At 44.7% G+C, this 26837-nt stretch overlaps 6 protein-coding genes across 6 annotated transcripts; 5 read left to right on the top strand and 1 right to left on the bottom strand.

Moving 5' to 3' along the window:
- The first annotated feature begins 54 nt into the window (after nt 1-54).
- Nucleotides 55-1128, top strand: LOC120949880 (collagenase-like). The gene is made up of 3 exons (XM_040367453.2): nt 55-373; nt 443-851; nt 925-1128. The coding sequence occupies exons 1-3, from the start codon at nt 135-137 to the stop codon at nt 1102-1104; spliced, it is 828 nt and encodes a 275-aa protein (XP_040223387.2). The 5' UTR covers nt 55-134; the 3' UTR covers nt 1105-1128.
- A 315-nt stretch (nt 1129-1443) lies between these two features.
- LOC125906493 (brachyurin-like) lies at nt 1444-2671 on the top strand. Its single transcript, XM_049605392.1, has 3 exons — nt 1444-1814; nt 1892-2288; nt 2366-2671. The coding sequence occupies exons 1-3, from the start codon at nt 1489-1491 to the stop codon at nt 2540-2542; spliced, it is 900 nt and encodes a 299-aa protein (XP_049461349.1). The 5' UTR covers nt 1444-1488; the 3' UTR covers nt 2543-2671.
- A 283-nt stretch (nt 2672-2954) lies between these two features.
- LOC120949877 (uncharacterized) lies at nt 2955-5465 on the top strand. The gene is made up of 6 exons (XM_049611162.1): nt 2955-3360; nt 3428-3824; nt 3890-4065; nt 4120-4904; nt 4976-5217; nt 5277-5465. The coding sequence occupies exons 1-6, from the start codon at nt 3050-3052 to the stop codon at nt 5451-5453; spliced, it is 2088 nt and encodes a 695-aa protein (XP_049467119.1). The 5' UTR covers nt 2955-3049; the 3' UTR covers nt 5454-5465.
- A 5-nt stretch (nt 5466-5470) lies between these two features.
- On the bottom strand, nt 5471-7450 carry LOC120949876 (collagenase-like). The gene is made up of 3 exons (XM_040367449.2): nt 6319-7450; nt 6094-6245; nt 5471-5974 (listed from the first exon to the last, which is right to left on the bottom strand). The coding sequence occupies exons 1-3, from the start codon at nt 6642-6644 to the stop codon at nt 5535-5537; spliced, it is 918 nt and encodes a 305-aa protein (XP_040223383.2). The 5' UTR covers nt 6645-7450; the 3' UTR covers nt 5471-5534.
- Nucleotides 7451-7881: 431 nt separating this feature from the next.
- On the top strand, nt 7882-8953 carry LOC120949878 (chymotrypsin-like). Its single transcript, XM_040367451.2, has 2 exons — nt 7882-8439; nt 8499-8953. Exons 1-2 carry the CDS (start codon nt 7986-7988, stop codon nt 8912-8914), a joined length of 870 nt encoding a protein of 289 aa, XP_040223385.2. The 5' UTR covers nt 7882-7985; the 3' UTR covers nt 8915-8953.
- Nucleotides 8954-9054: 101 nt separating this feature from the next.
- LOC120949879 (brachyurin-like) lies at nt 9055-10062 on the top strand. Its single transcript, XM_040367452.2, has 2 exons — nt 9055-9359; nt 9432-10062. The coding sequence occupies exons 1-2, from the start codon at nt 9064-9066 to the stop codon at nt 10000-10002; spliced, it is 867 nt and encodes a 288-aa protein (XP_040223386.2). The 5' UTR covers nt 9055-9063; the 3' UTR covers nt 10003-10062.
- Nucleotides 10063-26837: the final 16775 nt, after the last annotated feature.

Below are 26837 nucleotides of genomic sequence, written 5' to 3'. Positions count from 1 at the left end.
CGATCACGAATGAGGTTCATGATGACAACTTCCATTTTGTTTGGGAAAATCCTAACCAACTAGGCTGTGAAATTCACACACGGAGCTTCAGTTGAGTTTGTGCTTTCCGAACGAACGAACGATCGCGATTCATCATGGTAAAGCACTGCCTTTCGTATGGTGCCGTTGGTTTGCTGATTGTGCTTGCGTCTTGTACGCTGGCCATCGAGCTGCGTGGTCCTTCGTCGCGCATCAGCAATGGACAGGCGGCTGGGCCGACCCAGTTCCCCTTCATGGCGGGAATTCTCATCTCCGGAACGAACGAGCGTAGCTTCTGTGCTGGAGCGCTAATTTCACGCCGCTTTGTGCTTACTGCAGCGGCCTGTATCGTTGGGTAAGGGACAAACAAACAACAATACAGTTTCCCTTGCACTAATGCTTGATTTCCAACTTACACTGACAGCACCAACACATTCACCGTACTGCTGGGCGCATCCGACATGACGCGCATCGAGCAGATCATCCCGGTGCTCAACATCCCGTCGCACATTATCATCCACCCGGGCTACAGTGCGCTACTCAACCGGGACGACATTGCACTGCTGCAGCTATCCCGCGACGCCGATCTGACGCCGAACGTGCAGGTGGTCAATCTGCCACGTCGCTACCATACCGCCTTCACGTTCAACGATTGGTCCGCCACAGTCGCCGGTTGGGGCAACACGGGCAATCGGGACAACGAGCCGATCCCGCTGCAGCAGCTGCAGTTCGCCACCGGGTCGGTTGTGTCCAACTTTGTCTGCGGCATTTCGCACAGCTTCATCCGCGATGGGAATATCTGCAGCTCCACCGACAACGGAGGCCCGTGCAATGTAAGTCCAACTGCTGGAGGTTTGCGAGATAGGGTTAAATGCTACTTTTGGTCCTTTTGTTTGCCTTTACCAGGGTGATGAAGGTGGCCCAGTTTGGGTGACGGAAGGTGGCGACAGGTTCCTGATCGGTGTGCACTCCTTCCACTACGACGGGCTGTTCGGATGCGATCGTGGACGATCGTCGGTACATACGCGCCTGACGGAGTATCTCGACTGGATCCAAGCGAACACTGATGTAGTGATTAGACCTTAAATATACTTGAGTTGAAGTATACCGATGCATTTTTTATGAAACTTTAAAACCATTGGAGTGTTATTTCTTGAGGAAAAGGATATCCGAAAGAATTCTTCTGTACGTTCAGGTCTTTTACTCAACCAAAGCGCGTACCAGTGACTCGCAAAATGCACCAAGCACATATAACACAACACCTTAACGCCAATCCTCACCAATCTCCTGCCATAAAATCCCCACAGTAGCCCAAAACAGATTTGCAATGTTCTATCTTATCGAGACTCCCTGCGCTGACTTGCGCACTTGCGTGGGGTCGGCCACCCGATAAGCCCAGCCGCCCTATAAAACCGACCACCTAGCAGCGATCCCTTGCCCAGTTATCTCCCGTCCTGCGTGAAGGTAACCATGAAGAAGTTCACCGTGCTAGCTGCCACCGCGCTGCTCCTGCTGCTGGGGCAGGTATCCTCCACCCCGGTCGATCCACGATCGGTCGACTGGTCGGTGGTGCGTACGCTCCACCAAACCGATGCCATCCGTGCCAAGCAGGGCCTGGCGCCCCTAACGGACGACCAGGTACGATCGTCGCGCATCTCCGATGGACAGATCGCGACCGCCACCCAGTTCCCGTGGGCGGTCGGTGTGCTCATCTCCGGTTCGTCCTCGCACAGCTTCTGCAGCGGTGTGCTGATTTCACCACGCTTCGTCCTAACCGCTGCCGTGTGCATTTCCGGGTGAGCAGTGACATTTTGAGCCCACCGTGAGCTGAAGTGATTATAGAAAAGTGTTTGTGCGACTCTCTCGTTTGCAGCTCCAACACGCTGACGATCCTGCTCGGTGCTTCGGACATGACCCGCGTCGAGGAGTTCATCGGTGTGTCGAACATCCTGTCCCATCCGAACTACAGCTCGTTCTTCAACCGGGATGACATCGCGATCCTGACGCTGTCGAGTCCGGCCCCGATCCGCAACACGATCCGGCCGATCGATCTGCCTCGCTGGAGCGATGTGGGCAACAACTTCAACAACTGGGCGGCGACGACGGCCGGCTGGGGCAATACGGGGCGTCGCGAGAACGAACCCATCCCCATCCCAAATCTGCACTTTGCGGTCGATTCCGTCAACTCGAACTTTGTCTGCGGACTGTCGCACACGTTCATCCGCGATACGCACATCTGCACCTCGACCGACAATGGCGGACCGTGCAATGTGAGTTTTTTTTTTTAAGAAGAGGGATTGCCGTGTTGAATTGCAGCTAAAACTTTGGATTATTTTGGTGTTTGCAGGGCGATGAAGGTGGTCCAGTGACCGTTACCGAGAGTGGCCGCACGTTCCTTGTGGGCATTCACTCGTTCCACTATTCCGGGCTGTTCGGATGTGATCGTGGTCGGTCGGCAGTGCACACGCGCATCACGGAGTATCTGGGCTGGATCCAGGATAACACCGATGTGACCATTCAGTAAGGAAGTTGCTCGCCTCGATTTTACTACCCCGCTTTTTGGCTGGACTCAATCAAGGTCTGAGCGTATCAATGTACAAAAGTTAGTGTCACTTAATAGAGAAATAAAGGTTAGTGTACTCTCGTAACTCGATAGGCTACAAGTACTATTGAGCTCGAGCTGGGACAGGTATCGATTTTGCAAAAAAGTGTTGAGTAAACTTTGGTTGATGAGCCCTGGAAAGTGTAGCTATCTTGGGAAGATGGTCAAAATCTTGCATGCAACTTGAAAAAGAGCTTAAACGAAATACTTTGATAAACCCCCAAACCTTATCAGAAGTCAAGCTTTTTACTGACAAAAACAAGTAGCTGCTACGCAGCAGCTACCTTATCAATCACGGTGACGCTATCAATTCGATAACACTCCCCCAATCCGTTACGTGTCAAATGGCCATAAATTGAGCCGTGACAGGATGTCAGTCGGTCAGTTGTCTCCTGTGTCAATCTCTCAGCAAACGGCATTACTTCAATCATGAGGCTACTAGCGCTACTTCTCGCTGCGTTCTGCACAGTGCACGCGATCGGCGTAGATCCTCGTACGATCGATTGGACGCTGGTTCGTAACCTGCACCAAACTGACGCCGTTCGTGCCAAGCAAGGCCTGCCTCCGCTAACGGACGATGAGGTCCGCTCCGCACGCATTGCCGACGGACAGATTGCTTCTCCAACGCAGTTCCCGTGGGCAGCGGGCGTCCTGATCTCGGGCTCCTCGGCACACAGCTTCTGCAGTGGTGTGCTGATCTCGCGTCGACATGTTCTCACTGCCGCTGTGTGCATTTCGGGGTAAGCAAAAGTCATTACAGGCGCAAAGAGACCTCATTATGCTCACTCTTTAACTCCTGCTTTACAGCTCCAACACCCTGACCGTGCTGCTCGGTGCGTCGGATATGAAGAGCGTGGAGGAGTTCATTGGTGTGTCGAACATCCTGTCCCATCCGAACTACAGCTCGTTCTTCAACCGGGACGATATTGCGATTCTTACGCTTGCGCATGAGGCTCCGATTCGCGACACGATCCAGCCGGTTGCACTGCCGCGCCGCAGCCAGATCGGCAACGACTTCAACAGCTGGGCAGCGACGACGGCCGGCTGGGGTAACTCGGGACGCCGTGACAATGAGCCCATCCCGATCATGAATCTGCAGTTCGCCACCGATGCGGTGACGTCTAACTTCCGCTGCGGGCTGTCGCATACGTTCATCCGTGGCACGCACATCTGTACCGCGACGGACAATGGAGGAGCGTGCAATGTAAGTAATCGAGCGTAGTTTTCTAATATTTCTAGGTACTATTGTACTTTTGCTTCCATTCGCAGGGCGATGAGGGTGGTCCAGTAACGGTTACCGAAAGTGGGCGTACCTTCCTGATTGGGATCCATTCGTTCCACTTCTCAGGCCTGTTTGGATGTGATCGTGGCCGGCCATCGGTGCACACACGCATCACGGAGTATCTGGACTGGATCCAGCAGAACTCGGACGTCGTTGTAGAGCCGTAAGAAACTCTCTTGTTGAACCGTTTGTAATGAATGCTACAACTAAAATAAAGCGTCCCCACCTCTTATCAATCATACGATACACCTGTTGTTAATCGTTGCTGTTGCCGAAGACTCGTTAGAAATACGTCACCCATCGTAAGGCGATTTGTTTCTGGAAGCTACGCTTCTTTTCGGTTGCCTCTTTTCGTGGTCTACTGCTTCAGCTCAATTGCAACAGTTCCCACCCGGGTTTTTGTTGATAAGATTAGCAAACGGTGGGACCTGCATATATACTCCCGCCACCTGCTAATCCCGCTTCAGTCAATCAGCCAGCGAACGATGCGATTCCTATCAGCAGTTGCCCTACTGGGGCTGACGATCGTCAGCGTCGTTGCCTGCGTCTCCGGCGAGGGAACGATTACACGTCTGGAAGATATCAACTGGGCTGAGGTGCGTCCGGTACAGGAAAGTCCCTTGTTCAAGGCTAAGCGAGCAGCCAGCTTCGTCGAACGGTATTTGGAACGGGCGGCCCCTGCTCCGGAGCGCACTGGTCGCATCAACAACGGTGTCGTCGTCGGTCCGACCGACGTACCGTACATTGTCGGTGTGCTGGTGTCGGTCGAGCAGGGCACGTACTTCTGCGGAGGTGTGCTGGTGTCCCGCACGCACGTCCTCACCTCGGCGACGTGTGTCGAAGGCCAGACGTCCATTACGGTGCTGCTGGGTGCGAGTGATATTACGCGCGCGCAGGACTTTGTCGTCGTGAGCCATGTGCGAGTGCATCCGGACTTCAGTTCCTTCTTCCAGGCGAACGATCTCGCCATTCTGACCCTTTCCCGCATGCCACGGTTTAACGGTAATTGGAGTCTTCTGTAAGACACAATTCAATGAAAAATTAAAGACCTCGTTCTTATTGTCGCTTTGCAGATCAAATTCAACTGGCACGTCTTCCCCGCCGGTCACAGGTGGGTGAATCGTTCACGAACGCTTGGACCACCATCAGTGGCTGGGGTGAGACGGCTTCCAACACTGGCGAGGCACTACCAATGCAGCAGCTTCGTTCGGTGCGCTCGCAGGTGATCTCCAACTTTAGCTGCACGATCAGCTTCCCATTATATCTGAGATCTTCCAATGTTTGCACCTCATCGGATGGTGGAGCGCCCTGTGTGGTAAGATGACTACGCAAGCGAGTTTGATTCAGAAATTTAACATACAATCTTTCTTGCAGGGTGATGAAGGTGGTCCAGTAACAATCGTGGAGGAGGACGGACAGTCGACCGTAATCGCCATTCATTCGTACACGTACTCGCGGGGATGCACACGCAGCTGGCCGGCGGTTCATACGCGCGTCACCGACTATCTCAACTGGATTGAGATCTACACTGGAGCGAGCATTCGAGCGTAACCTAAAGACACGGAGCAAGAAATACAAAATGTGTTTGCGTTTGCGAATAAATTTTATTTGATCTACCGTCCTTGCCTATGCTTATGCTACCGTGTCCCAGTTGTCCAGTATCACCACGTCGGAGTTCGCTTCAATCCAATCCAGATACTCCGTAATGCGCGTGTGTACGGTTGGGCGTCCCATGCCGCACCCCAGGAATGAGGTGAACGAGTACAGCCCGATCAGGAACGTACGTCCCGTTACGACGTCAACCGTGGTCAGTGGACCACCTTCGTCACCCGCACAGGCACTGCCACTGTCGCCCGTGATGCAGATATGTTGATCGGTAATGGTGAACGGGAACGAGACGCCACAGTTGAAGTTGCTCATGACGTGATTGCGCACCAGGCGCAGATTGTTGAGAGGTAGTGCCTCGTTTGTGTTGGAAGCGGTACGACCCCAGCCCGAGATCGATGCCAGCTGGTTGACGAACGTCATCGTACGCTGCCGGCGGTTGGGCAGTGTCACAGGGCGGATATTGTCTGGGAAGAGGACGGTTTTGTTTAGCAGAAGTGTACATGATCTTGCAAAGTTAAAATCTCACCGGGAGTTCAAAAGAAATCGAAAGACATTGAAAGATTGTTAAGGACCTTGTACTCACCATTAAGTCTCACGGCACGGTTTAGCCGAAGTAGAGCAATGTCGTTGTCGGACGGGGCCGGGTGTACAATGATCTCCGATACCGCGATGAACTCCCCAGCGGTGTTGATTTGGGCAGCATCGAGTAGCACCGTAATGGAAAGATCACGATCACTGAAAGAAAAGGAAAAAAAACAATTCAGTTTTTTTGGAACAACTGCTACGATCGACATTCCATCTGTCTTACCCCTCAACACATGATGCAGCCGTTAGCACGAACAACTCAGAAACCAGCACACCGCCACAGAAGTAGGTGGCAAATTCCTCACTAATTAGAATAGCGGCCGCATAAGGAATATCTCCGCGCGCTACCGTCACACCGTTCAAGATGCGCTGCGAACGGTTGGGCTCCTCCGAAAGGCTTGAAACGGCACCACGATAGCCCGGCCTCTCTCGTATAGAACGTACGCTGGACCAATCGATATCTTCCGGGCTTGATATACTTGCTCCCTGTATCACGGCAGGCAGCAGGAGGCACACGCTAAGCGCAATCACTCGCCACAACGCACGCATTGTTCCGGGAGGGGTATTGATTGGGTTTGGATGACTTTTGCTATGCAACTAGCGTGGAATGGGATTGTTCGGTATGGTTTAAACACGACGGCTGTTGCAGGTTTAGTGTTTTTTTGGTTTTTATTCTTTCTAATTTTTGCTGATAAGATTATGTGCGATTGCACTCTCGTTTTGCACGTCAATTGGGGTTAATGCAGTACTGTAATCACTCTGGAGGGTTGCTTATCTGAGTTGCATCGTAAAGTTAAGTCTGGTACGTTAGGATATTTGAATAAAGCAGGCCAACCTGAAGCTCAGCTTGAGCTGATTATTGATATGTACTTAATGAGATAAATATATGAACTCGAATTATCATTACGTTTATGTCCAAGGAACTAGAATCATGGTATGCATTGAATGACGCTTCAGCTATTTTTTGAACATCAATATTTCTGTACATATTGCAGCACCATGTTCAAAACCTTTTCCAAATCAAACAGAGGTCCTGCTAGACATTATCCTTGGCCCACTCTGATTTAAAGTTATCATCAACGACATAACTAACTTTATCTCTGAATGCCGTAGACTACTTTTATGAGGATGACGTTAAGCTTTCCTACCTCATGAATGATTTAGTTGACTTTGAAATATTTCAATCGTCTTTTTGTTACTTAAACAACTGTTGTTTATTGAATATTTCTCTAGAAAAAGAGAAACAACTCCAGTGCTGATACAAGAATTAATATTAGTATTAAAAACACAGGTTTTTACAAAATTCTTGAAAAATTACTGAGCAAAGTACATTTTCTCTCAACAATGTGGCTTCAAATGTTCCATTTTTTTTATGAAAAATTGCTTTAATCAAATCAAAGAGACGTCATTTAGATGACTTCAGATACTCCAATGCGCTAATCTGATATGATTTTCAACATAAAAAATAGGTACCCAGTAAAATCTCAAAACAAAAGAAAAGACCTACTAAGAAGCGCATCAACAACAAACAGCGCAAAACTTATCGCTAAATCCACATTCCCTTGTTGGGGGGAAATTGGAAGCCACACCTGTCCCATTTTTTTGTTAAGCACAGGCCTCCGTCAGCCAGTACGCCCCATAACTCTCCGATACGTATTGATATTGTCTACAAAACACGCAGCAAATCTCTTTTCTGACCAATCACGATTGATAAGCAGCTTTTGGAAGTGGAGAAAAAACACCGATTTGCAACGTCCCCCATGACTTCTCCTCCACATTAATGAGCCTCCATTGCCTTGACCCTTCACTAACGGGGCGTACTTTGTGTAAAAAACGTACAGTTTCCTTCGAACCACACCTCATTGTACGTTCACTGCTAGTACAGACAGGATGGTAAAGTATTGTGCACTGGTGCTGCTCGCAACTAGCAGCCTGCTGCTGGTGGCGACTTCGAGTCGCGAGATCCGCTCGGCGCAGGACGTCGACTGGAGCCAGGTGAGTCGGTTTTACGACCCCAAGGCGGACGCGGTGCCCGATCGTCGCATCAACAATGGCCAGATCGCTAGCCCGACCGATGCTCCGTGGGCAGTTGGGCTGCTCGTGTCGCTTGCGTCCGGTACGAGCTTCTGCGGTGGTGCGCTGATTTCGCCGACCCACGTCCTAACGGCTGCTTCCTGCGTGAACGGTCAGAGCTCGATTACGGCGATGCTGGGTGCGAGCACGATTGCGACGACGTCCGATTTTGTTCCGGTGGCGCACGTACGCGTACATCCGGATTACAGCTCGTTCCTGGAGCGAGATGACATCGCGATCCTGACCCTGTCGCGTCAGCCCCGCTGGAATGGTAAGCGACAGGTCTTGGAATCGTGGAACAGTCCCTGACTCTTCCGCTTGTTATTGCAGACCAAATCCAAATCATCAATCTGCCGCGCCGCATGTACATTGGCCACTCGTTCAACAACTACGTCACGACGATCTCGGGCTGGGGTGAAACCGGCACCAACACGGGCGAACCGCTACCGATGCCGAACCTGCGCTTCATCCGCAGCCCCGTCATCACGAACCTGAGCTGCGAGCTGTCCTTCCTGCTGACCAACATCCGCAGCACGCACATCTGCACCGCGACCGATGGTGGGGCACCGTGCGTTGGTGACCAGGGCGCACCGGTTACCGTCACCGAGAACGGGGAAACCTTCCTGATCGGCATCCACGTGTTTACGGCTTCGCGCTGCGAGCGGGGCCGTCCTGCCGTCCACGTACGGCTGACCGAGTACATGAACTGGCTTGAGCTGAACACCGACGCGCTGATCCGACCGTAAAGAGGGAATAAAGGTGGGCTTATCGTACGACCAACTGCACCACACTGATCTCATCTTATCTGCTACTTCTCGCTTACGTCCGAATTGTGTTGTTGTGCGTCTAGAATAATGCCCCGATTGGGTTATAAATACGCGTTGCTCTGTTGCTAATGCGCGCTTTAGTTCGAGGGAAGACGTCGACGACCACATCACCCAGACGAGACACCATGGAGCTATCATCGGTAGTTCGTACCATTATGGTAGGTTTGTGTGTGATTGCAGTGGTTGCTGGCAGTCCGGTGCCGGATGGGCCAGATCGGCGCATCAACAACGGGATAGAGGCAGGCCCTACCGATGTACCGTGGGCGGCCGGTGTGCTCGTGACGTTTCCCTCCAATACGTACTTCTGCGGTGGGACCCTGATCTCGCAGCGCCACATACTTACCTCGGCCAACTGTGTCAATGGGTAAGTGTGATGCCCTCCAAGATACAAAACCCAGCTCTTCTTCACATATTGTTTCCCTTATCTCTCCCACAGCTACCGCACCATCACGGTAATGCTTGGTGCACACGATATGACCGCGGTGCAGGAATTTATCACCGTCGCCTCCGTACTGGTGCACCCGGACTTTAGCTCGTTCTTCTTCTCGAACGATCTGGCCATTCTGACGCTGTCCCGTCCGGCGCCGCTGAGTGACCGGATACGCGTTGTGCAACTGCCTAGCCGTCTGTACATTGGCCATTCGTTTAATAACTACGAAACGACGATAGCCGGCTGGGGCCAAACCGGTCAAAGCACGGGCGAGGTGGTCCCGGTTCGACGTCTGCTGCACTTCCGTGCGCGCGTCATCACCAACACTAGCTGTCTGGTTAGCTTCCCGTTGTATCTGAGCTCGCGCAATGTGTGCACCTCGATCGAGAATGGTGCAGCTTGCGTGGGGGATGAGGGTGGTCCAGTGACGGTAACGGAAAATGGACAAACGATACTGATCGCGGTCCATTCGTATGGCTTTTCGATGGGCTGCGAACGCAGCTGGCCGTCGGTCCATACGCGCGTCACCGAGTACCTCACGTGGATTGAGAACAACTCGGACGCTGTGGTGATGTGAATAAAGAACATAAATAAAACGTGAGAGTAGGCCGATACACCACATAACGTAGAACGTGAATTTGTGAACTTCTAGTTAATTTGACCCGGTTACGGGGTTGTGGAAGATAAATTTTGGGATATGCGTGAAATGGTTTTTTATTAGAGAGAACGCAAATATCTTTTTTTTTAAATTCCGAGGGATACATTAAAAGAAAATGATTCAAAATTCACACCGCTCCTGGGACTGATCTCGAACCCATGGCAAACCTGGAATTTTACAGAACTCATTCTGGAACTTTTTCCAATCCCATATAGGTGTTAGGATTAGTCATGAACCTGACTCTGGAACTGATCGTAACTCCCTACCGGTCCTTTAACTCAGTGGTCTCCAACTTGTAGTCTGTGGCGTTAACAGAAGAGGTTCGCGAAGAAATGGAAGAAAAGCCTATTACATTATATTTCGTGCATTTTTCTTGCCCAGAATCAAGATAACATTTTTAACAGGCACGTTTAGAATAAGATTAAAACATATTTTTGATTAAAAACGTTGAACAAAGTCAATGAAATGCATGCCTTAATAGATGTGGGCCGCGGCAAACGTATTTTATAAGCCAAGTGGTCCACGATCCTAAAAATATTGGAGAGCACCAGATCTGGAATATGTCTTGACTCTATACCGGTACTGAAATTGCTGCAAAAACCGTACCGGCTCTGGCATTGATCTCGAACCCACGCCAAAACTTACTCTGAACCCATAATGGTCCTGTAACCGATCCTGGCCCCATGCAGATCCTGCAATCCTTGCGGCTCTGGAACTGTTCCCACACCCATACTGGTCTTTGAACTGATTCAGATTCCATATCAGTCCTGGAACAGATCCTGATTCCATGCCCTGATACTGCTTTTGGAACCTTAATAGTACTTCAATCGGACTCACTCAGTCCAGTTGTTTTCTTATCGTATTTTTGTTCTTGTTGCATCCAAGGGTCCCACGGTCAACTCGGACGTCTTAACAACATGCCAATCTCATGGACTGCCGCCCTAAGCAAGGATTGCATGAGCCATTACCCCAAAAGAAGGTTATTTGTTTCAGTTACTTGTTTATAGAAATGTTGTCGATATAAGATTAATATGTTAGTGAATTGTAGATATATTTAATAATTTAGTCGTAACGTAACCTCCGAGATGTTTAGAAGTGAACCGAGCGATCCGAAAGTAATTTAGTTGCGAGTTATTTTATTCGGTCCTTCGAACCGGATAAGGATTTTGTGATAAGTGTTATATTTTCGTTTTCTTTCGAAGAACGCTAAGAAACGTTTACGCGTTATTTCCTTTAAAACGATGTGTTCGGAAAGTCCTTGTTTATTATTGATTGCTCTTAAACGATTTGCTACCACTTTGTTACACGACCTTTCTCAAACGCGCGCCATATCTTTCCCTTTCTCCCGATCGGCACTCATGCATCGTGCCGAGCTCGCGTTCGCTGACCTTGCACACACACTTCGATCTACGCCCGATGAGTGTCCTCGGTGGCGATCTACGGGACCATCAGGTTGGCCCATAAAAATAAGTACAGTCACAATCTGAAAATAGTGCGAAATGAATTTTGGTACAAAATCGTTCGACTGTTGTGATTCACGAAAACTTCTTACTTACACAACGTATTCAGTTTTTGCGACAATCGCAGAAGTTTTTGCGACAATCGCAGAAGGTTTTGCGACAATCGCAGAAGTGTTTGCGACAATCGCAGAAGTTTTTGCGACAATCGCAGAAATTTGCGACAATCGCAGAAGTTTTTGCGACAATCGCAAAAGTCGCAAAAGTTTATGCGACAATCGCAGAAGGTTATGCGACAATCGCAGAAGTGTTTGCGACAATCGCAGAAATTTGCGACAATCGCAGAAGTTTTTGCGACAATCGCAGAAGTTTTTGCGACAATCGCAGAAGTTTTTGTGACAATCGCAGAAGTTTTTGCGACAATCGCAGAAGGTTTTGCGACAATCGCAGAAGTGTTTGCGACAATCGCAAAAGTCGCAGAAGTTTTTGCGACAATCGCAAAAGTCGCAGAAGTTTTTGCGACAATCGCAAAAGTCGCAAAAGTTTTTGCGACAATCGCAGAAGTTTTTGCGACAATCGCAAAAGTTTTTGCGACAATCGCAAAAGTCGCAGAAGTTTTTGCGACAATCGCAAAAGTCGCAGAAGTTTTTGCAACAATCGCAAATGTCGCAAAAGTTTTTTGCGACAATCGTAAATGTCGCAAAAGTTTTTGCGACAATCGCAAAAGTTGCAAAAGTTTTTGCGACAATCGCAAATGTCGCAAAAGTTTTTGCGACAATCGCAAAAGTCGCAAAAGTTTTTGCGACAATCGCAAAAGTCGCAAAAGTTTTTGCGACAATCGCAAAAGTCGCAGAAGTTTTTGCGACAATCGCAAATGTTGCAAAAGTTTTTGCGACAATCGTTTTTTGCGACAATCACAAAAGTCGCAAAAGTTTTTGCGACAATTACAAAAGTCGCAGAAGTTTTTGCGACAATCGCAAAAGTCGCAAAAGTTTTTGCGACAATCGTTTTTGCGACAATCGCAAAAGTCGCAGAAGTTTTTGCGACAATCGCAAAAGTCGCAGAAGTTTTTGCGACAATCGCAAAAGTCGCATAAGTTTTTGCGACAATCGCAGAAGTCGCAGAAGTTTTTGAGACAATCGTTTCTGCGACAATCGCAAAAGTCGCAGAAGTTTTTGCGACAATCGCAAAAGTCGCAGAATTTTTTGCGACAATCGCAAAAGTCGCAAAAGTTTTTGCAACAATCGCAAATGTCGCAAAAGTTTTTGCGACAATCGTTTTTGCGATAATCGCAAAAGTCGCAAAAGTTTTTGCGACAATCGCAAAAGTCGCAGAAGTTTTTGCGACAATCGCAAAAGTCGCAAAAGTTTTTGCGACAATCGCAAAAGTCGCAAAAGTTTTTGCGACAATCGCAAAAGTCGCAAAAATTTTTGCGACAATCGCAAAAGTCGCAAAAGTTTTTGCGACAATTACAAAAGTCGCAAAAGTTTTTGCGACAATCGCAAAAGTCGCAGAAGTTTTTGCGACAATCGCAAAAGTCGCAGAAGTTTTTGCGACAATCGCAAAAGTCGCAGAAGTTTTTGCGACAATCGCAAAAGTCGCAGAAGTTTTTGCGACAATCGCAGAAGTTTTAGCGACAATCGCAAAAGTTTTTGCGACAATCGTTTTTTGCAACAATCGCAAAAATCGCAAAAGTTTTTGCGACAATTACAAAAGTCGCAAAAGTTTTTGCGACAATCGCAAAAGTCGCAAAAGTTTTTGCGACAATCGTTTTTGCGACAATCGCAAAAGTCGCAGAAGTTTTTGCGACAATCGCAGAAGTCGCAGAAGTTTTTGCGACAATCGCAAAAGTCGCAGAAGTTTTTGCGACAATCGCAAAAGTCGCGAAAGTTTTTGCGACAATCGCAAAAGTCGCAGAAGTTTTTGCGACAATCGTTTTTGCGACAATCGCAAAAGTCGCAGAAGTTTTTGCGACAATCGCAGAAGTCGCAGAAGTTTTTGCGACGATCGCAAAAATCGCATAAGTTTTTGCGACAATCGCAGAAGTCGCTGAAGTTTTTGCAACAATCGCAAAAGTCGCAAAAGTTTTTGCGACAATCGCAAATGTCGCAAAAGTTTTTGCGACAATCGCAAATGTCGCAAAAGTTTTTACGACAATCGTTTTTGCGACAATCGCAAAAGTCGCAGAAGTTTTGCGACAATCGCAAAAGTCGCAAAAGTTTTTGCGACAATCGCAAAAGTCGCAGAATTTTTGCGACAATCGTTTTTTGCGATAATCGTTTTTTGCGACAATCGCAAAAGTCGCAGAAGTTTTTGCGACAATCGCAAAAGTTTTTGCGACAATCGCAAAAGTCGCAGAATTTTTTGCGACAATCGCAAAAGTCGCAGAAGTTTTTGCGACAATCGCAAAAGTCGCAAAATTTTTTGCGACAATCGTAAATGTCGCAAAAGTTTTTGCGACAATCGCAAAAGTTGCAAAAGTTTTTGCGACAATCGCAAATGTCGCAAAAGTTTTTGCGACAATCGCAAAAGTCGCAAAAGTTTTTGCGACAATCGTTTTTTGCGACAATCGCAAAAGTCGCAGAAGTTTTTGCGACAATCGCAAAAGTCGCAGAAGTTTTTGCGACAATCGCAAATGTTGCAAAAGTTTTTGCGACAATCGTTTTTTGCGACAATCGCAAAAGTCGCAAAAGTTTTTGCGACAATTACAAAAGTCGCAGAAGTTTTTGCGACAATCGCAAAAGTCGCAAAAGTTTTTGCGACAATCGTTTTTGCGACAATCGCAAAAGTCGCAGAAGTTTTTGCGACAATCGCAAAAGTCGCAGAATTTTTTGCGACAATCGCAAAAGTCGCAGAAGTTTTTGCGACAATCGCAGAAGTCGCAGAAGTTTTTGAGACAATCGTTTTTGCGACAATCGCAAAAGTCGCAGAAGTTTTTGCGACAATCGCAAAAGTCGCAGAATTTTTTGCGACAATCGCAAAAGTCGCAAAAGTTTTTGCAACAATCGCAAATGTCGCAAAAGTTTTTGCGACAATCGTTTTTGCGATAATCGCAAAAGTCGCAAAAGTTTTTGCGACAATCGCAAAAGTCGCAGAAGTTTTTGCGACAATCGCAAAAGTCGCAAAAGTTTTTGCGACAATCGCAAAAGTCGCAAAAGTTTTTGCGACAATCGCAAAAGTCGCAAAAATTTTTGCGACAATCGCAAAAGTCGCAAAAGTTTTTGCGACAATTACAAAAGTCGCAAAAGTTTTTGCGACAATCGCAAAAGTCGCATAAGTTTTTGCGACAATCACAAAAGTCGCAGAAGTTTTTGCGACAATCGTTTTTTGCAACAATCGCAAAAATCGCAAAAGTTTTTGCGACAATTACAAAAGTCGCAAAAGTTTTTGCGACAATCGCAAAAGTCGCAAAAGTTTTTGCGACAATCGTTTTTGCGACAATCGCAAAAGTCGCAGAAGTTTTTGCGACAATCGCAGAAGTCGCAGAAGTTTTTGCGACAATCGCAAAAATCGCATAAGGTTTTGCGACAATCGCAGAAGTCGCAGAAGTTTTTGCAACAATCGCAAAAGTCGCAAAAGTTTTTGCGACAATCGCAAAAGTCGCAAAAGTTTTTGCGACAATCGCAAATGTCGCAAAAGTTTTTACGACAATCGTTTTTGCGACAATCGCAAAAGTCGCAAAAGTATTTGCGACAATCGCAAAAGTCGCAAAAGTTTTTGCGACAATCGCAAAAGTCGCAGAATTTTTTGCGACAATCGTTTTTTGCGACAATCGTTTTTTGCGACAATTGCAAAAGTCGCAAAAGTTTTTGCGACAATCGCAAAAGTTTTTGCGACAATCGCAAAAGTTTTTGCGACAATCGCAAAAGTCGCAGAATTTTTTGCGACAATCGCAAAAGTCGCAGATTTTTTTGCGACAATCGCAAAAGTCGCAAAATTTTTTGCGACAATCGTAAATGTCGCAAAAGTTTTTGCGACAATCGCAAAAGTTGCAAAAGTTTTTGCGACAATCGCAAATGTCGCAAAAGTTTTTGCGACAATCGCAAAAGTCGCAAAAGTTTTTGCGACAATCTTTTTTGCGACAATCGCAAAAGTCGCAAAAGTTTTTGCGACAATCGCAAAAGTCGCAGAAGTATTTGCGACAGTCACAAATGTCGCAAAAGTTTTTGCGACAATCGTTTTTTGCGACAATCGCAAAAGTCGCAAAAGTTTTTGCGACAATTACAAAAGTCGCAAAATTTTTTGCGACAATCGCAAATGTCGCAAAAGTTTTTGCGACAATCGCAAAAGTCGCAGAAGTTTTTGCGACAATCGCAAAAGTCGCAGAAGTTTTTGCGACAATCGCAAAAGTCGCATAAGTTTTTGCGACAATCGCAGAAGTCGCAGAAGTTTTTGAGACAATCGTTTTTGCGACAATCGCAAAAGTCGCAGAAGTTTTTGCGACAATCGCAAAAGTCGCAAAAGTTTTTGCGACAATCGCAAAAGTCGCAAAAGTTTTTGCGACAATCGCAAAAGTCGCAAAAGTTTTTGCGACAATCGCAAAAGTCGCAAAAATTTTTGCGACAATCGCAAAAGTCGCAAAAGTTTTTGCGACAATTACAAAAGTCGCAAAAGTTTTTGCGACAATCGCAAAAGTCGCAGAAGTTTTTGCGACAATCGCAAAAGTCGCAGAAGTTTTTGCGACAATCGCAAAAGTCGCAGAAGTTTTTGCGACAATCGCAAAAGTCGCAGAAGTTTTTGCGACAATCGCAGAAGTCGCAAAAGTTTTTGCGACAATCGCAAAAGTCGCAAAAGTTTTTGCGACAATCGCAAAAGTCGCAGAAGTTTTTGCGACAATCGCAAAAGTCGCAGAAGTTTTTGCGACAATCGCAAAAGTCGCAAAAGTTTTTGCGACAATCGCAAAAGTCGCAAAAGTTTTTGCGACAATCGCAAAAGTCGCAGAAGTTTTTGCGACAATCGCAAAAGTCGCAAAAATTTTTGCGACAATCGCAAAAGTCGCAAAAGTTTTTGCGACAATTACAAAAGTCGCAAAAGTTTTTGCGACAATCGCAAAAGTCGCAAAAGTTTTTGCGACAATCGTTTTTCGACAATCGCAAATGTCGCAGAAGTTTTTGCGACAATCGCAAAAGTCGCAGAATTTTTTGCGACAATCGCAAAAGTCGCAAAAGTTTTTGCGACAATCGCAAAAGTCGCAAAAGTTTTTGCGACAATCGCAAATGTCGCAAAAGTTTTTCCGACAATCGTTTTTGCGACAATCGCAAAAGTCGCAGAAGTTTTTGCGACAATCGCAAAAGTCGCAAAAATTTTTGCGACAATCGCAAAAGTCGCAGAATTTTTTGCGACAATCGCAAAAGTCGCAAAAGTTTTTGCGACAATTACAAAAGTCGCAAAAGTTTTTGCGACAATCGCAAAAGTCGCAAAAGTTTTTGCGACAATCGTTTTTGCGACAATCGCAGAAGTCGCAGAAGTTTTTGCGACAATCGCAAAAGTCGCATAAGTTTTTGCGACAATCGCAGAAGTCGCAGAAGTTTTTGCGACAATCGTTTTTGCGACAATCGCAAAAGTCGAAGAAGTTTTTGCGACAATCGCAAAAGTCGAAGAAGTTTTTGCGACAATCGCAAAACGCAGAATTTTTTGCGACAATCGCAAAAGTCGCAGAAGTTTTTGCGACAATCGCAAAAGTCGCAGAAGTTTTTGCGACAATCGCAAAAGTCGCATAAGTTTTTGCGACAATCGCAAAAGTCGCAGAAGTTTTTGCGACAATCGTTTTTGCGACAATCGCAAAAGTCGAAGAAGTTTTTGCGACAATCGCAAAAGTCGCAGAATTTTTTGCGACAATCGCAAAAGTCGCAGAAGTTTTTGCGACAATCGCAAAAGTCGCAAAAGTTTTTGCGACAATCGCAAAAGTCGCAGAATTTTTTGCGACAATCGCAAAAGTCGCAAAAGTTTTTGCGACAATTACAAAAGTCGCAAAAGTTTTTGCGACAATCGCAAAAGTCGCAGAAGTTTTTGCGACAATAGCAGAAGTCGCAGAAGTTTTTGCGACAATCGCAAAAGTAGCATAAGTTTTTGCGACAATCGCAGAAGTCGCAGAAGTTTTTGCGACAATCGTTTTTGCGACAATCGCAAAAGTCGCAAAAGTTTTTGCGACAATCGCAAAAGTCGCAAAATTTTTTGCGACAATCGCAAAAGTCGCAAAAGTTTTTGCGACAATCGCAAAAGTAGCAAAAATTTTTGCGACAATCGCAAAAGTCGCAGAAGTTTTTGCGACAATCGCAAAAGTCGCAAAAGTTTTTGCGACAATCGCAAAATTCGCAAAAGTTTTTGCGACAATCGCAGAAGTCGCAGAAGTTTTTGCGACAATCGTATTTGCGACAATCGCAAAAGTCGCAAAATTTTTTGCGACAATCGCAAAAGTCGCAGAATTTTTTGCGACATTCGCAAAAGTCGCAAAAGTTTTTGCGACAATCGTTTTTGCGACAATCGCAAAAGTCGCAGAAGTTTTTGCGACAATCGCAAATGTCGCAAAAGTTTTTGCGACAATCGTAAAAGTCGCAGAAGTTTTTGCGACAATCGTTTTTGCGACAATCGCAAAAGTCGCAGAAGTTTTTGCGACAATCGCAGAAGTCGCAGAAGTTTTTGCGACGATCGCAAAAATCGCATAAGTTTTTGCGACAATCGCAGAAGTCGCTGAAGTTTTTGCAACAATCGCAAAAGTCGCAAAAGTTTTTGCGACAATCGCAAATGTCGCAAAAGTTTTTGCGACAATCGCAAATGTCGCAAAAGTTTTTACGACAATCGTTTTTGCGACAATCGCAAAAGTCGCAGAAGTTTTGCGACAATCGCAAAAGTCGCAAAAGTTTTTGCGACAATCGCAAAAGTCGCAGAATTTTTGCGACAATCGTTTTTTGCGATAATCGTTTTTTGCGACAATCGCAAAAGTCGCAGAAGTTTTTGCGACAATCGCAAAAGTTTTTGCGACAATCGCAAAAGTCGCAGAATTTTTTGCGACAATCGCAAAAGTCGCAGATTTTTTTGCGACAATCGCAAAAGTCGCAAAATTTTTTGCGACAATCGTAAATGTCGCAAAAGTTTTTGCGACAATCGCAAAAGTTGCAAAAGTTTTTGCGACAATCGCAAATGTCGCAAAAGTTTTTGCGACAATCGCAAAAGTCGCAAAAGTTTTTGCGACAATCGTTTTTTGCGACAATCGCAAAAGTCGCAGAAGTTTTTGCGACAATCGCAAAAGTCGCAGAAGTTTTTGCGACAATCGCAAATGTTGCAAAAGTTTTTGCGACAATCGTTTTTTGCGACAATCGCAAAAGTCGCAAAAGTTTTTGCGACAATTACAAAAGTCGCAGAAGTTTTTGCGACAAAAGCAAAAGTCGCAAAAGTTTTTGCGACAATCGTTTTTGCGACAATCGCAAAAGTCGCAGAAGTTTTTGCGACAATCGCAAAAGTCGCAGAATTTTTTGCGACAATCGCAAAAGTCGCATAAGTTTTTGCGACAATCGCAGAAGTCGCAGAAGTTTTTGAGACAATCGTTTTTGCGACAATCGCAAAAGTCGCAGAAGTTTTTGCGACAATCGCAAAAGTCGCAGAATTTTTTGCGACAATCGCAAAAGTCGCAAAAGTTTTTGCAACAATCGCAAATGTCGCAAAAGCTTTTGCGACAATCGTTTTTGCGACAATCGCAAAAGTCGAAAAAGTTTTTGCGACAATCGCAAAAGTCGCAGAAGTTTTTGCGACAATCGCAAAAGTCGCAAAAGTTTTTGCGACAATCGCAAAAGTCGCAAAAGTTTTTGCGACAATCGCAAAAGTCGCAAAAATTTTTGCGACAATCGCAAAAGTCGCAAAAGTTTTTGCGACAATTACAAAAGTCGCAAAAGTTTTTGCGACAATCGCAAAAGTCGCAAAAGTTTTTGCGACAATCACAAAAGTCGCAGAAGTTTTTGCGACAATCGCAAAAATCGCATAAGGTTTTGCGACAATCGCAGAAGTCGCAGAAGTTTTTGCAACAATCGCAAAAGTCGCAAAAGTTTTTGCGACAATCGCAAAAGTCGCAAAAGTTTTTGCGACAATCGTTTTTTGCAACAATCGCAAATTTCGCAAAAGTTTTTGCGACAATTACAAAAGTCGCAAAAGTTTTTGCGACAATCGCAAAAGTCGCAAAAGTTTTTGCGACAATCGTTTTTGCGACAATCGCAAAAGTCGCAGAAGTTTTTGCGACAATCGCAGAAGTCGCAGAAGTTTTTGCGACAATCGCAAAAATCGCATAAGGTTTTGCGACAATCGCAGAAGTCGCAGAAGTTTTTGCAACAATCGCAAAAGTCGCAAAAGTTTTTGCGACAATCGCAAAACTCGCAAAAGTTTTTGCGACAATCGCAAATGTCGCAAAAGTTTTTACGACAATCGTTTTTGCAACAATCGCAAAAGTCGCAAAAGTATTTGCGACAATCGCAAAAGTCGCAGAATTTTTTGCGACAATCGTTTTTTGCGACAATCGTTTTTTGCGACAATTGCAAAAGTCGCAAAAGTTTTTGCGACAATCGCAAAAGTTTTTGCGACAATCGCAAAAGTTTTTGCGACAATCGCAAAAGTCGCAGAATTTTTTGCGACAATCGCAAAAGTCGCAGATTTTTTTGCGACAATCGCAAAAGTCGCAAAATTTTTTGCGACAATCGTAAATGTCGCAAAAGTTTTTGCGACAATCGCAAAAGTTGCAAAAGTTTTTGCGACAATCGCAAATGTCGCAAAAGTTTTTGCGACAATCGCAAAAGTCGCAAAAGTTTTTGCGACAATCTTTTTTGCGACAATCGCCAAAGTCGCAAAAGTTTTTGCGACAATCGCAAAAGTCGCAGAAGTATTTGCGACAGTCACAAATGTCGCAAAAGTTTTTGCGACAATCGTTTTTTGCGACAATCGCAAAAGTCGCAAAAGTTTTTGCGACAATTACAAAAGTCGCAAAATTTTTTGCGACAATCGCAAAAGTCGCAAAAGTTTTTGCGACAATCGCAAAAGTCGCAGAAGTTTTTGAGACAATCGATTTTGCGACAATCGCAAAAGTCGCAGAAGTTTTTGCGACAATCGCAAAAGTCGCAAAAGTTTTTGCGACAATCGCAAAAGTCGCAAAAGTTTTTGCGACAATCGCAAAAGTCGCAAAAGTTTTTGCGACAATCGCAAAAGTCGCAAAAATTTTTGCGACAATCGCAAAAGTCGCAAAAGTTTTTGCGACAATTACAAAAGTCGCAAAATTTTTTGCGACAATCGCAAAAGTCGCAGAAGTTTTTGCGACAATCGCAAAAGTCGCAGAAGTTTTTGCGACAATCGCAAAAGTCGCAGAAGTTTTTGCGACAATCGCAAAAGTCGCAGAAGTTTTTGCGACAATCGCAGAAGTCGCAAAAGTTTTTGCGACAATCGCAAAAGTCGCAAAAGTTTTTGCGACAATCGCAAAAGTCGCAAAAGTTTTTGCGACAATCGCAAAAGTCGCAGAATTTTTTGCGACAATCGCAAAAGTCGCAAAAGTTTTTGCGACAATTACAAAAGTCGCAAAAGTTTTTGCGACAATCGCAAAAGTCGCAGAAGTTTTTGCGACAATCGCAAAAGTCGCAGAAGTTTTTGCGACAATCGCAAAAGTCGCAGAAGTTTTTGCGACAATCGCAAAAGTCGCAGAAGTTTTTGCGACAATCGCAGAAGTCGCAGAAGTTTTTGCGACAATCGCAAAAGTCGCAGAAGTTTTTGCGACAATCGCAAAAGTCGCAAAAGTTTTTGCGACAATCGCAAAAGTCGCAGAAGTTTTTGCGACAATCGCAAAAGTCGCAAAAGTTTTTGCGACAATTACAAAAGTCGCAAAAGTTTTTGCGACAATCGCAAAAGTCGCAGAAGTTTTTGCGACAATAGCAGAAGTCGCAGAAGTTTTTGCGACAATCGCAAAAGTAGCATAAGTTTTTGCGACAATCGCAGAAGTCGCAGAAGTTTTTGCGACAATCGTTTTGCGACAATCGCAAAAGTCGCAAAAGTTTTTGCGACAATCGCAAAAGTCGCAAAATTTTTTGCGACAATCGCAAAAGTCGCAAAAGTTTTTGCGACAATCGCAAAAGTAGCAAAAATTTTTGCGACAATCGCAAAAGTCGCAGAAGTTTTTGCGACAATCGCAAAAGTCGCAAAAGTTTTTGCGACAATCGCAAAATTCGCAAAAGTTTTTGCGACAATCGCAGAAGTCGCAGAAGTTTTTGCGACAATCGTATTTGCGACAATCGCAAAAGTCGCAAAATTTTTTGCGACAATCGCAAAAGTCGCAGAATTTTTTGCGACATTCGCAAAAGTCGCAAAAGTTTTTGCGACAATCGTTTTTGCGACAATCGCAAAAGTCGCAGAAGTTTTTGCGACAATCGCAAATGTCGCAAAAGTTTTTGCGACAATCGTAAAAGTCGCAAAAGTTTTTGCGACAATCGCAAAAGTCGCAAAAATTTTTGCGACAATCGCAAATGTCGCAAAAGTTTTTGCGACAATCGCAAAAGTCGCAAAAGTTTTTGCGACAATCGCAAAAGTCGCAAAAGTTTTTGCGACAATCGCAAAAGTCGCAAAAGTTTTTGCGACAATCGTTTTTGCGACAATCGCAGAAGTCGCAGAAGTTTTTGCGACAATCGCAAAAGTCGCATAAGTTTTTGCGACAATCGCAGAAGTCGCAGAAGTTTTTGCGACAATCGTTTTTGCGACAATCGCAAAAGTCGAAGAAGTTTTTGCGACAATCGCAAAACGCAGAATTTTTTGCGACAATCGCAAAAGTCGCAAAAGTTTTTGCGACAATCGCAGAAGTCGCAAAAGTTTTTGCGACAATTGCAAAAGTCGCAAAAGTTTTTGCGACAATCGCAAAAGTCGCAAAAGTTTTTGCGACAATCGTTTTTGCGACAATCGCAGAAGTCGCAGAAGTTTTTGCGACAATCGCAAAAGTCGCATAAGTTTTTGCGACAATCGCAGAAGTCGCAGAAGTTTTTGCGACAATCGTTTTTGCGACAATCGCAAAAGTCGCAAAAGTTTTTGCGACAATCGTTTTTGCGACAATCGCAAAAGTCGCAGAAGTTTTTGCGACAATTACGAAAGTCGCAAAAGTTTTTGCGACAATCGTTTTTGCGACAATCGCAAAAGTCGCAGAAGTTTTTGCGACAATCGCAGAAGTCGCAAAAGTTTTTGCGACAATCGCAAAAGTCGCAAAAGTTTTTGCGACAATCGCAGAAGTCGCAGAAGTTTTTGCGACAATCGTTTTTGCGACAATCGCAGAAGTCGCAGAAGTTTTTGCGACAATCGCAAAAGTCGCAAAAGTTTTTGCGACAATCGCAGAAGTCGCAGAAGTTTTTGCGACAATCGTTTTTGCGACAATCGCAAAAGTCGAAGAAGTTTTTGCGACAATCGCAAAAGTCGCAGAAGTTTTTGCGACAATCGCAAAAGTCGCAAAAGTTTTTGGGACAATCGCAAAAGTCGCAAAAGTTTTTGCGACAATCGTTTTTGCGACAATCGTTTTTGCGACAATCGTAAAAGTCGCCAAAGTTTTTGGGACAATCGCAAAAGTCGCAAAAGTTTTTGCGACAATCGTTTTTGCGACAATCGCAAAAGTCGCAGAAGTTTTTGCGACAATCGCAAAAGTCGCAAAAGTTTTTGCGACAATCGCAAAAGTCGCAGAAGTTTTTGCGACAATCGCAAAAGTCGCAAAAGTTTTTGCGACAATCGCAAAAGTCGCAAAAGTTTTTGCGACAATCGTTTTTGCGACAATCGCAAAAGTCGCAGAAGTTTTTGCGACAATCGCAAAAGTCGCAAAAGTTTTTGCGACAATCGCAAAAGTCGCAAAAGTTTTTGCGACAATCGCAAAAGTCGCAAAAGTTTTTGCGACAATCGTTTTTGCGACAATCGCAAAAGTCGCAGAAGTTTTTGCGACAATCGTTTTTGCGACAATCGCAAAAGTCGCAGAAGTTTTTGCGACAATCGCAAAAGTCGCAAAAGTTTTTGCGACAATCGCAAAAGCCGCAAAAGTTTTTGCGACAATCGCAAAAGTCGCAAAAGTTTTTGCGACAATCGCAAAAGTCGCAAAAGTTTTTGCGACAATCGTTTTTGCGACAATCACAAAAGTCGCAAAAGTTTTTGCGACAATCGTTTTTGCGACAATCGCAAAAGTCGCAAAAGTTTTTGCGACAATCGCAGAAGTCGCAGAAGTTTTTGCGACAATCGCAGAAGTCGCAGAAGTTTTTTGCGACAATCGCAAAAGTCGCATAAGTTTTTGCGACAATCGCAAAAGTCGCAGAAGTTTTTGCGACAATCGTTTTTGCGACAATCGCAAAAGTCGCAGAAGTTTTTGCGACAATCGCAAAAGTCGCAAAAGTTTTTGCGACAATCGCAAAAGTCGCAAAAGTTTTTGCGACAATCGCAAAAGTCGCAAAAGTTTTTGCGACAATCGTTTTTGCGACAATCGCAAAAGTCGCAGAAGTTTTTGCGACAATCGTTTTTGCGACAATCGCAAAAGTCGCAGAAGTTTTTGCGACAATCGCAAAAGTCGCAAAAGTTTTTGCGACAATCGCAAAAGCCGCAAAAGTTTTTGCGACAATCGCAAAAGTCGCAAAAGTTTTTGCGACAATCGCAAAAGTCGCAAAAGTTTTTGCGACAATCGTTTTTGCGACAATCACAAAAGTCGCAAAAGTTTTTGCGACAATCGTTTTTGCGACAATCGCAAAAGTCGCAAAAGTTTTTGCGACAATCGCAGAAGTCGCAGAAGTTTTTGCGACAATCGCAGAAGTCGCAGAAGTTTTTGCGACAATCGCAAAAGTCGCAAAAGTTTTTGCGACAATCGCAAAAGTCGCAGAAGTTTTTGCGACAATCGCAAAAGTCGCAAAAGTTTTTGCGACAATCGCAAATGTCGCAAAAGTTTTTGCGACAATCGCAAAAGTCGCAGAAGTTTTTGCGACAATCGCAGAAGTCGCAGAAGTTTTTGCGACAATCGCAGAAGTTGCTGAATGTTTTGCGACAATCGCAGAAGTCGCAGAAGTTTTTGCGACAATCGGTTTTGCGACAATCGCAAAAGTCGCAAAAGTTTTTGCGACAATCGTTTTTTCGACAATCATTTTTGCGACAATCGCAAAAGTCGCAAAAGTTTTTGCGACAATCGCAAAAGTCGCAAAAGTTTTTGCGACAATCGCAAAAGTCGCAAAAGTTTTTGCGACAATCGCAAAAGTCGCAAAAGTTTTTGCGACAATCGTTTTTGCGACAATCGCAAAAGTCGCAGAAGTTTTTGCGACAATCGTTTTTGCGACAATCGCAAAAGTCGCAGAAGTTTTTGCGACAATTACAAAAGTCGCAAAAGTTTTTGCGACAATCGCAAAAGTCGCAGAAGTTTTTGCGACAATCGCAGAAGTCGCAGAAGTTTTTGCGACAATCGCAAAAGTCGCATAAGTTTTTGCGACAATCGCAGAAGTCGCAGAAGTTTTTGCGACAATCGTTTTTGCGACAATCGCAAAAGTCGCAAAAGTTTTTGCGACAATCGCAAAAGTCGCAAAATTTTTTGCGACAATCGCAAAAGTCGCAAAAGTTTTTGCGACAATCGCAAAAGTCGCAAAAATTTTTGCGACAATCGCAAAAGTCGCAGAAGGTTTTGCGACAATCGCAAAAGTCGCAAAAGTTTTTGCGACAATCGCAAAATTCGCAAAAGTTTTTGCGACAATCGCAGAAGTCGCAGAAGTTTTTGCGACAATCGTATTTGCGACAATCGCAAAAGTCGCAGAATTTTTTGCGACAATCGCAAAAGTCGCAGAATTTTTTGCGACATTCGCAAAAGTCGCAAAAGTTTTTGCGACAATCGTTTTTGCGACAATCGCAAAAGTCGCAGAAGTTTTTGCGACAATCGCAAAAGTCGCAAAAGTTTTTGCGACAATCGTAAAAGTCGCAAAAGTTTTTGCGACAATCGCAAAAGTCGCAAAATTTTTTGCGACAATCGCAAATGTCGCAAAAGTTTTTGCGACAATCGCAAAAGTCGCAAAAGTTTTTGCGACAATCGCAAAAGTCGCAAAAGTTTTTGCGACAATCGCAAAAGTCGCAAAAGTTTTTGCGACAATCGCAAAAGTCGCAAAAGTTTTTGCGACAATCGTTTTTGCGACAATCGCAAAAGTCGCAGAAGTTTTTGCGACAATCGTTTTTGCGACAATCGCAAAAGTCGCAGAAGTTTTTGCGACAATCGCAAAAGTCGCAAAAGTTTTTGCGACAATCGCAAAAGTCGCAAAAGTTTTTGCGACAATCGCAAAAGTCGCAAAAGTTTTTGCGACAATCACAAAAGTCGCAGAAGTTTTTGCGACAATCGTTTTTTGCGACAATCGCAAAAGTCGCAAAAGTTTTTGCGACAATTACAAAAGTCGCAAAAGTTTTTGCGACAATCGCAAAAGTCGCAAAAGTTTTTGCGACAATCGTTTTTGCGACAATCGCAAAAGTCGCAGAAGTTTTTGCGACAATCGCAAATGTCGCAAAAGTTTTTGCGACAATCGCAAAAGTTTTTGCGACAATCGCAAAAGTCGCAAAAGTTTTTGCGACAATCGCAAAAGTCGCATAAGTTTTTGCGACAATTGCAAAAGTCGCAAAAGTTTTTGCGACAATCGTTTTTGCGACAATCGCAAAAGTCGCAGAAGTTTTTGCGACAATCGCAAAAGTCGCAGAAGTTTTTGCGACAATCGTTTTTGCGACAATCGCAAAAGTCGCAGAAGTTTTTGCGACAATCGCAAAAGTTTTTGCGACAATCGCAAAAGTCGCAAAAGTTTTTGCGACAATCGCAAAAGTCGCAGAAGTTTTTGCGACAATCGCAAATGTCGCAAAAGTTTTTGCGACAATCGCAAAAGTTTTTGCGACAATCGCAAAAGTCGCAAAAGTTTTTGCGACAATCGCAAAAGTTTTTGCGACAATCGCAAAAGTCGCAAAAGTTTTTGCGACAATCGCAAAAGTCGCAGAAGTTTTTGCGACAATCGCAAATGTCGCAAAAGTTTTTGCGACAATCGCAAAAGTTTTTGCGACAATCGCAAAAGTCGCAAAAGTTTTTGCGACAATCGCAAAAGTTTTTGCGACAATCGCAAAAGTCGCAAAAGTTTTTGCGACAATCGCAAAAGTCGCAGAAGTTTTTGCGACAATCGCAAATGTCGCAAAAGTTTTTGCGACAATCGCAAAAGTCGCAAAAGTTTTTGCGACAATCGTTTTTGCGACAATCGCAAAAGTCGCAGAAGTTTTTGCGACAATCGCAAATGTCGCAAAATTTTTTGCGACAATCGCAAAAGT

Source organism: Anopheles coluzzii, chromosome 2 (genome assembly GCF_943734685.1).
Source record: "Anopheles coluzzii chromosome 2, AcolN3, whole genome shotgun sequence".
Classification (NCBI taxonomy): domain Eukaryota; kingdom Metazoa; phylum Arthropoda; class Insecta; order Diptera; family Culicidae; genus Anopheles; species Anopheles coluzzii.
This window is presented reverse-complemented; position numbering and strand designations above follow the sequence as displayed.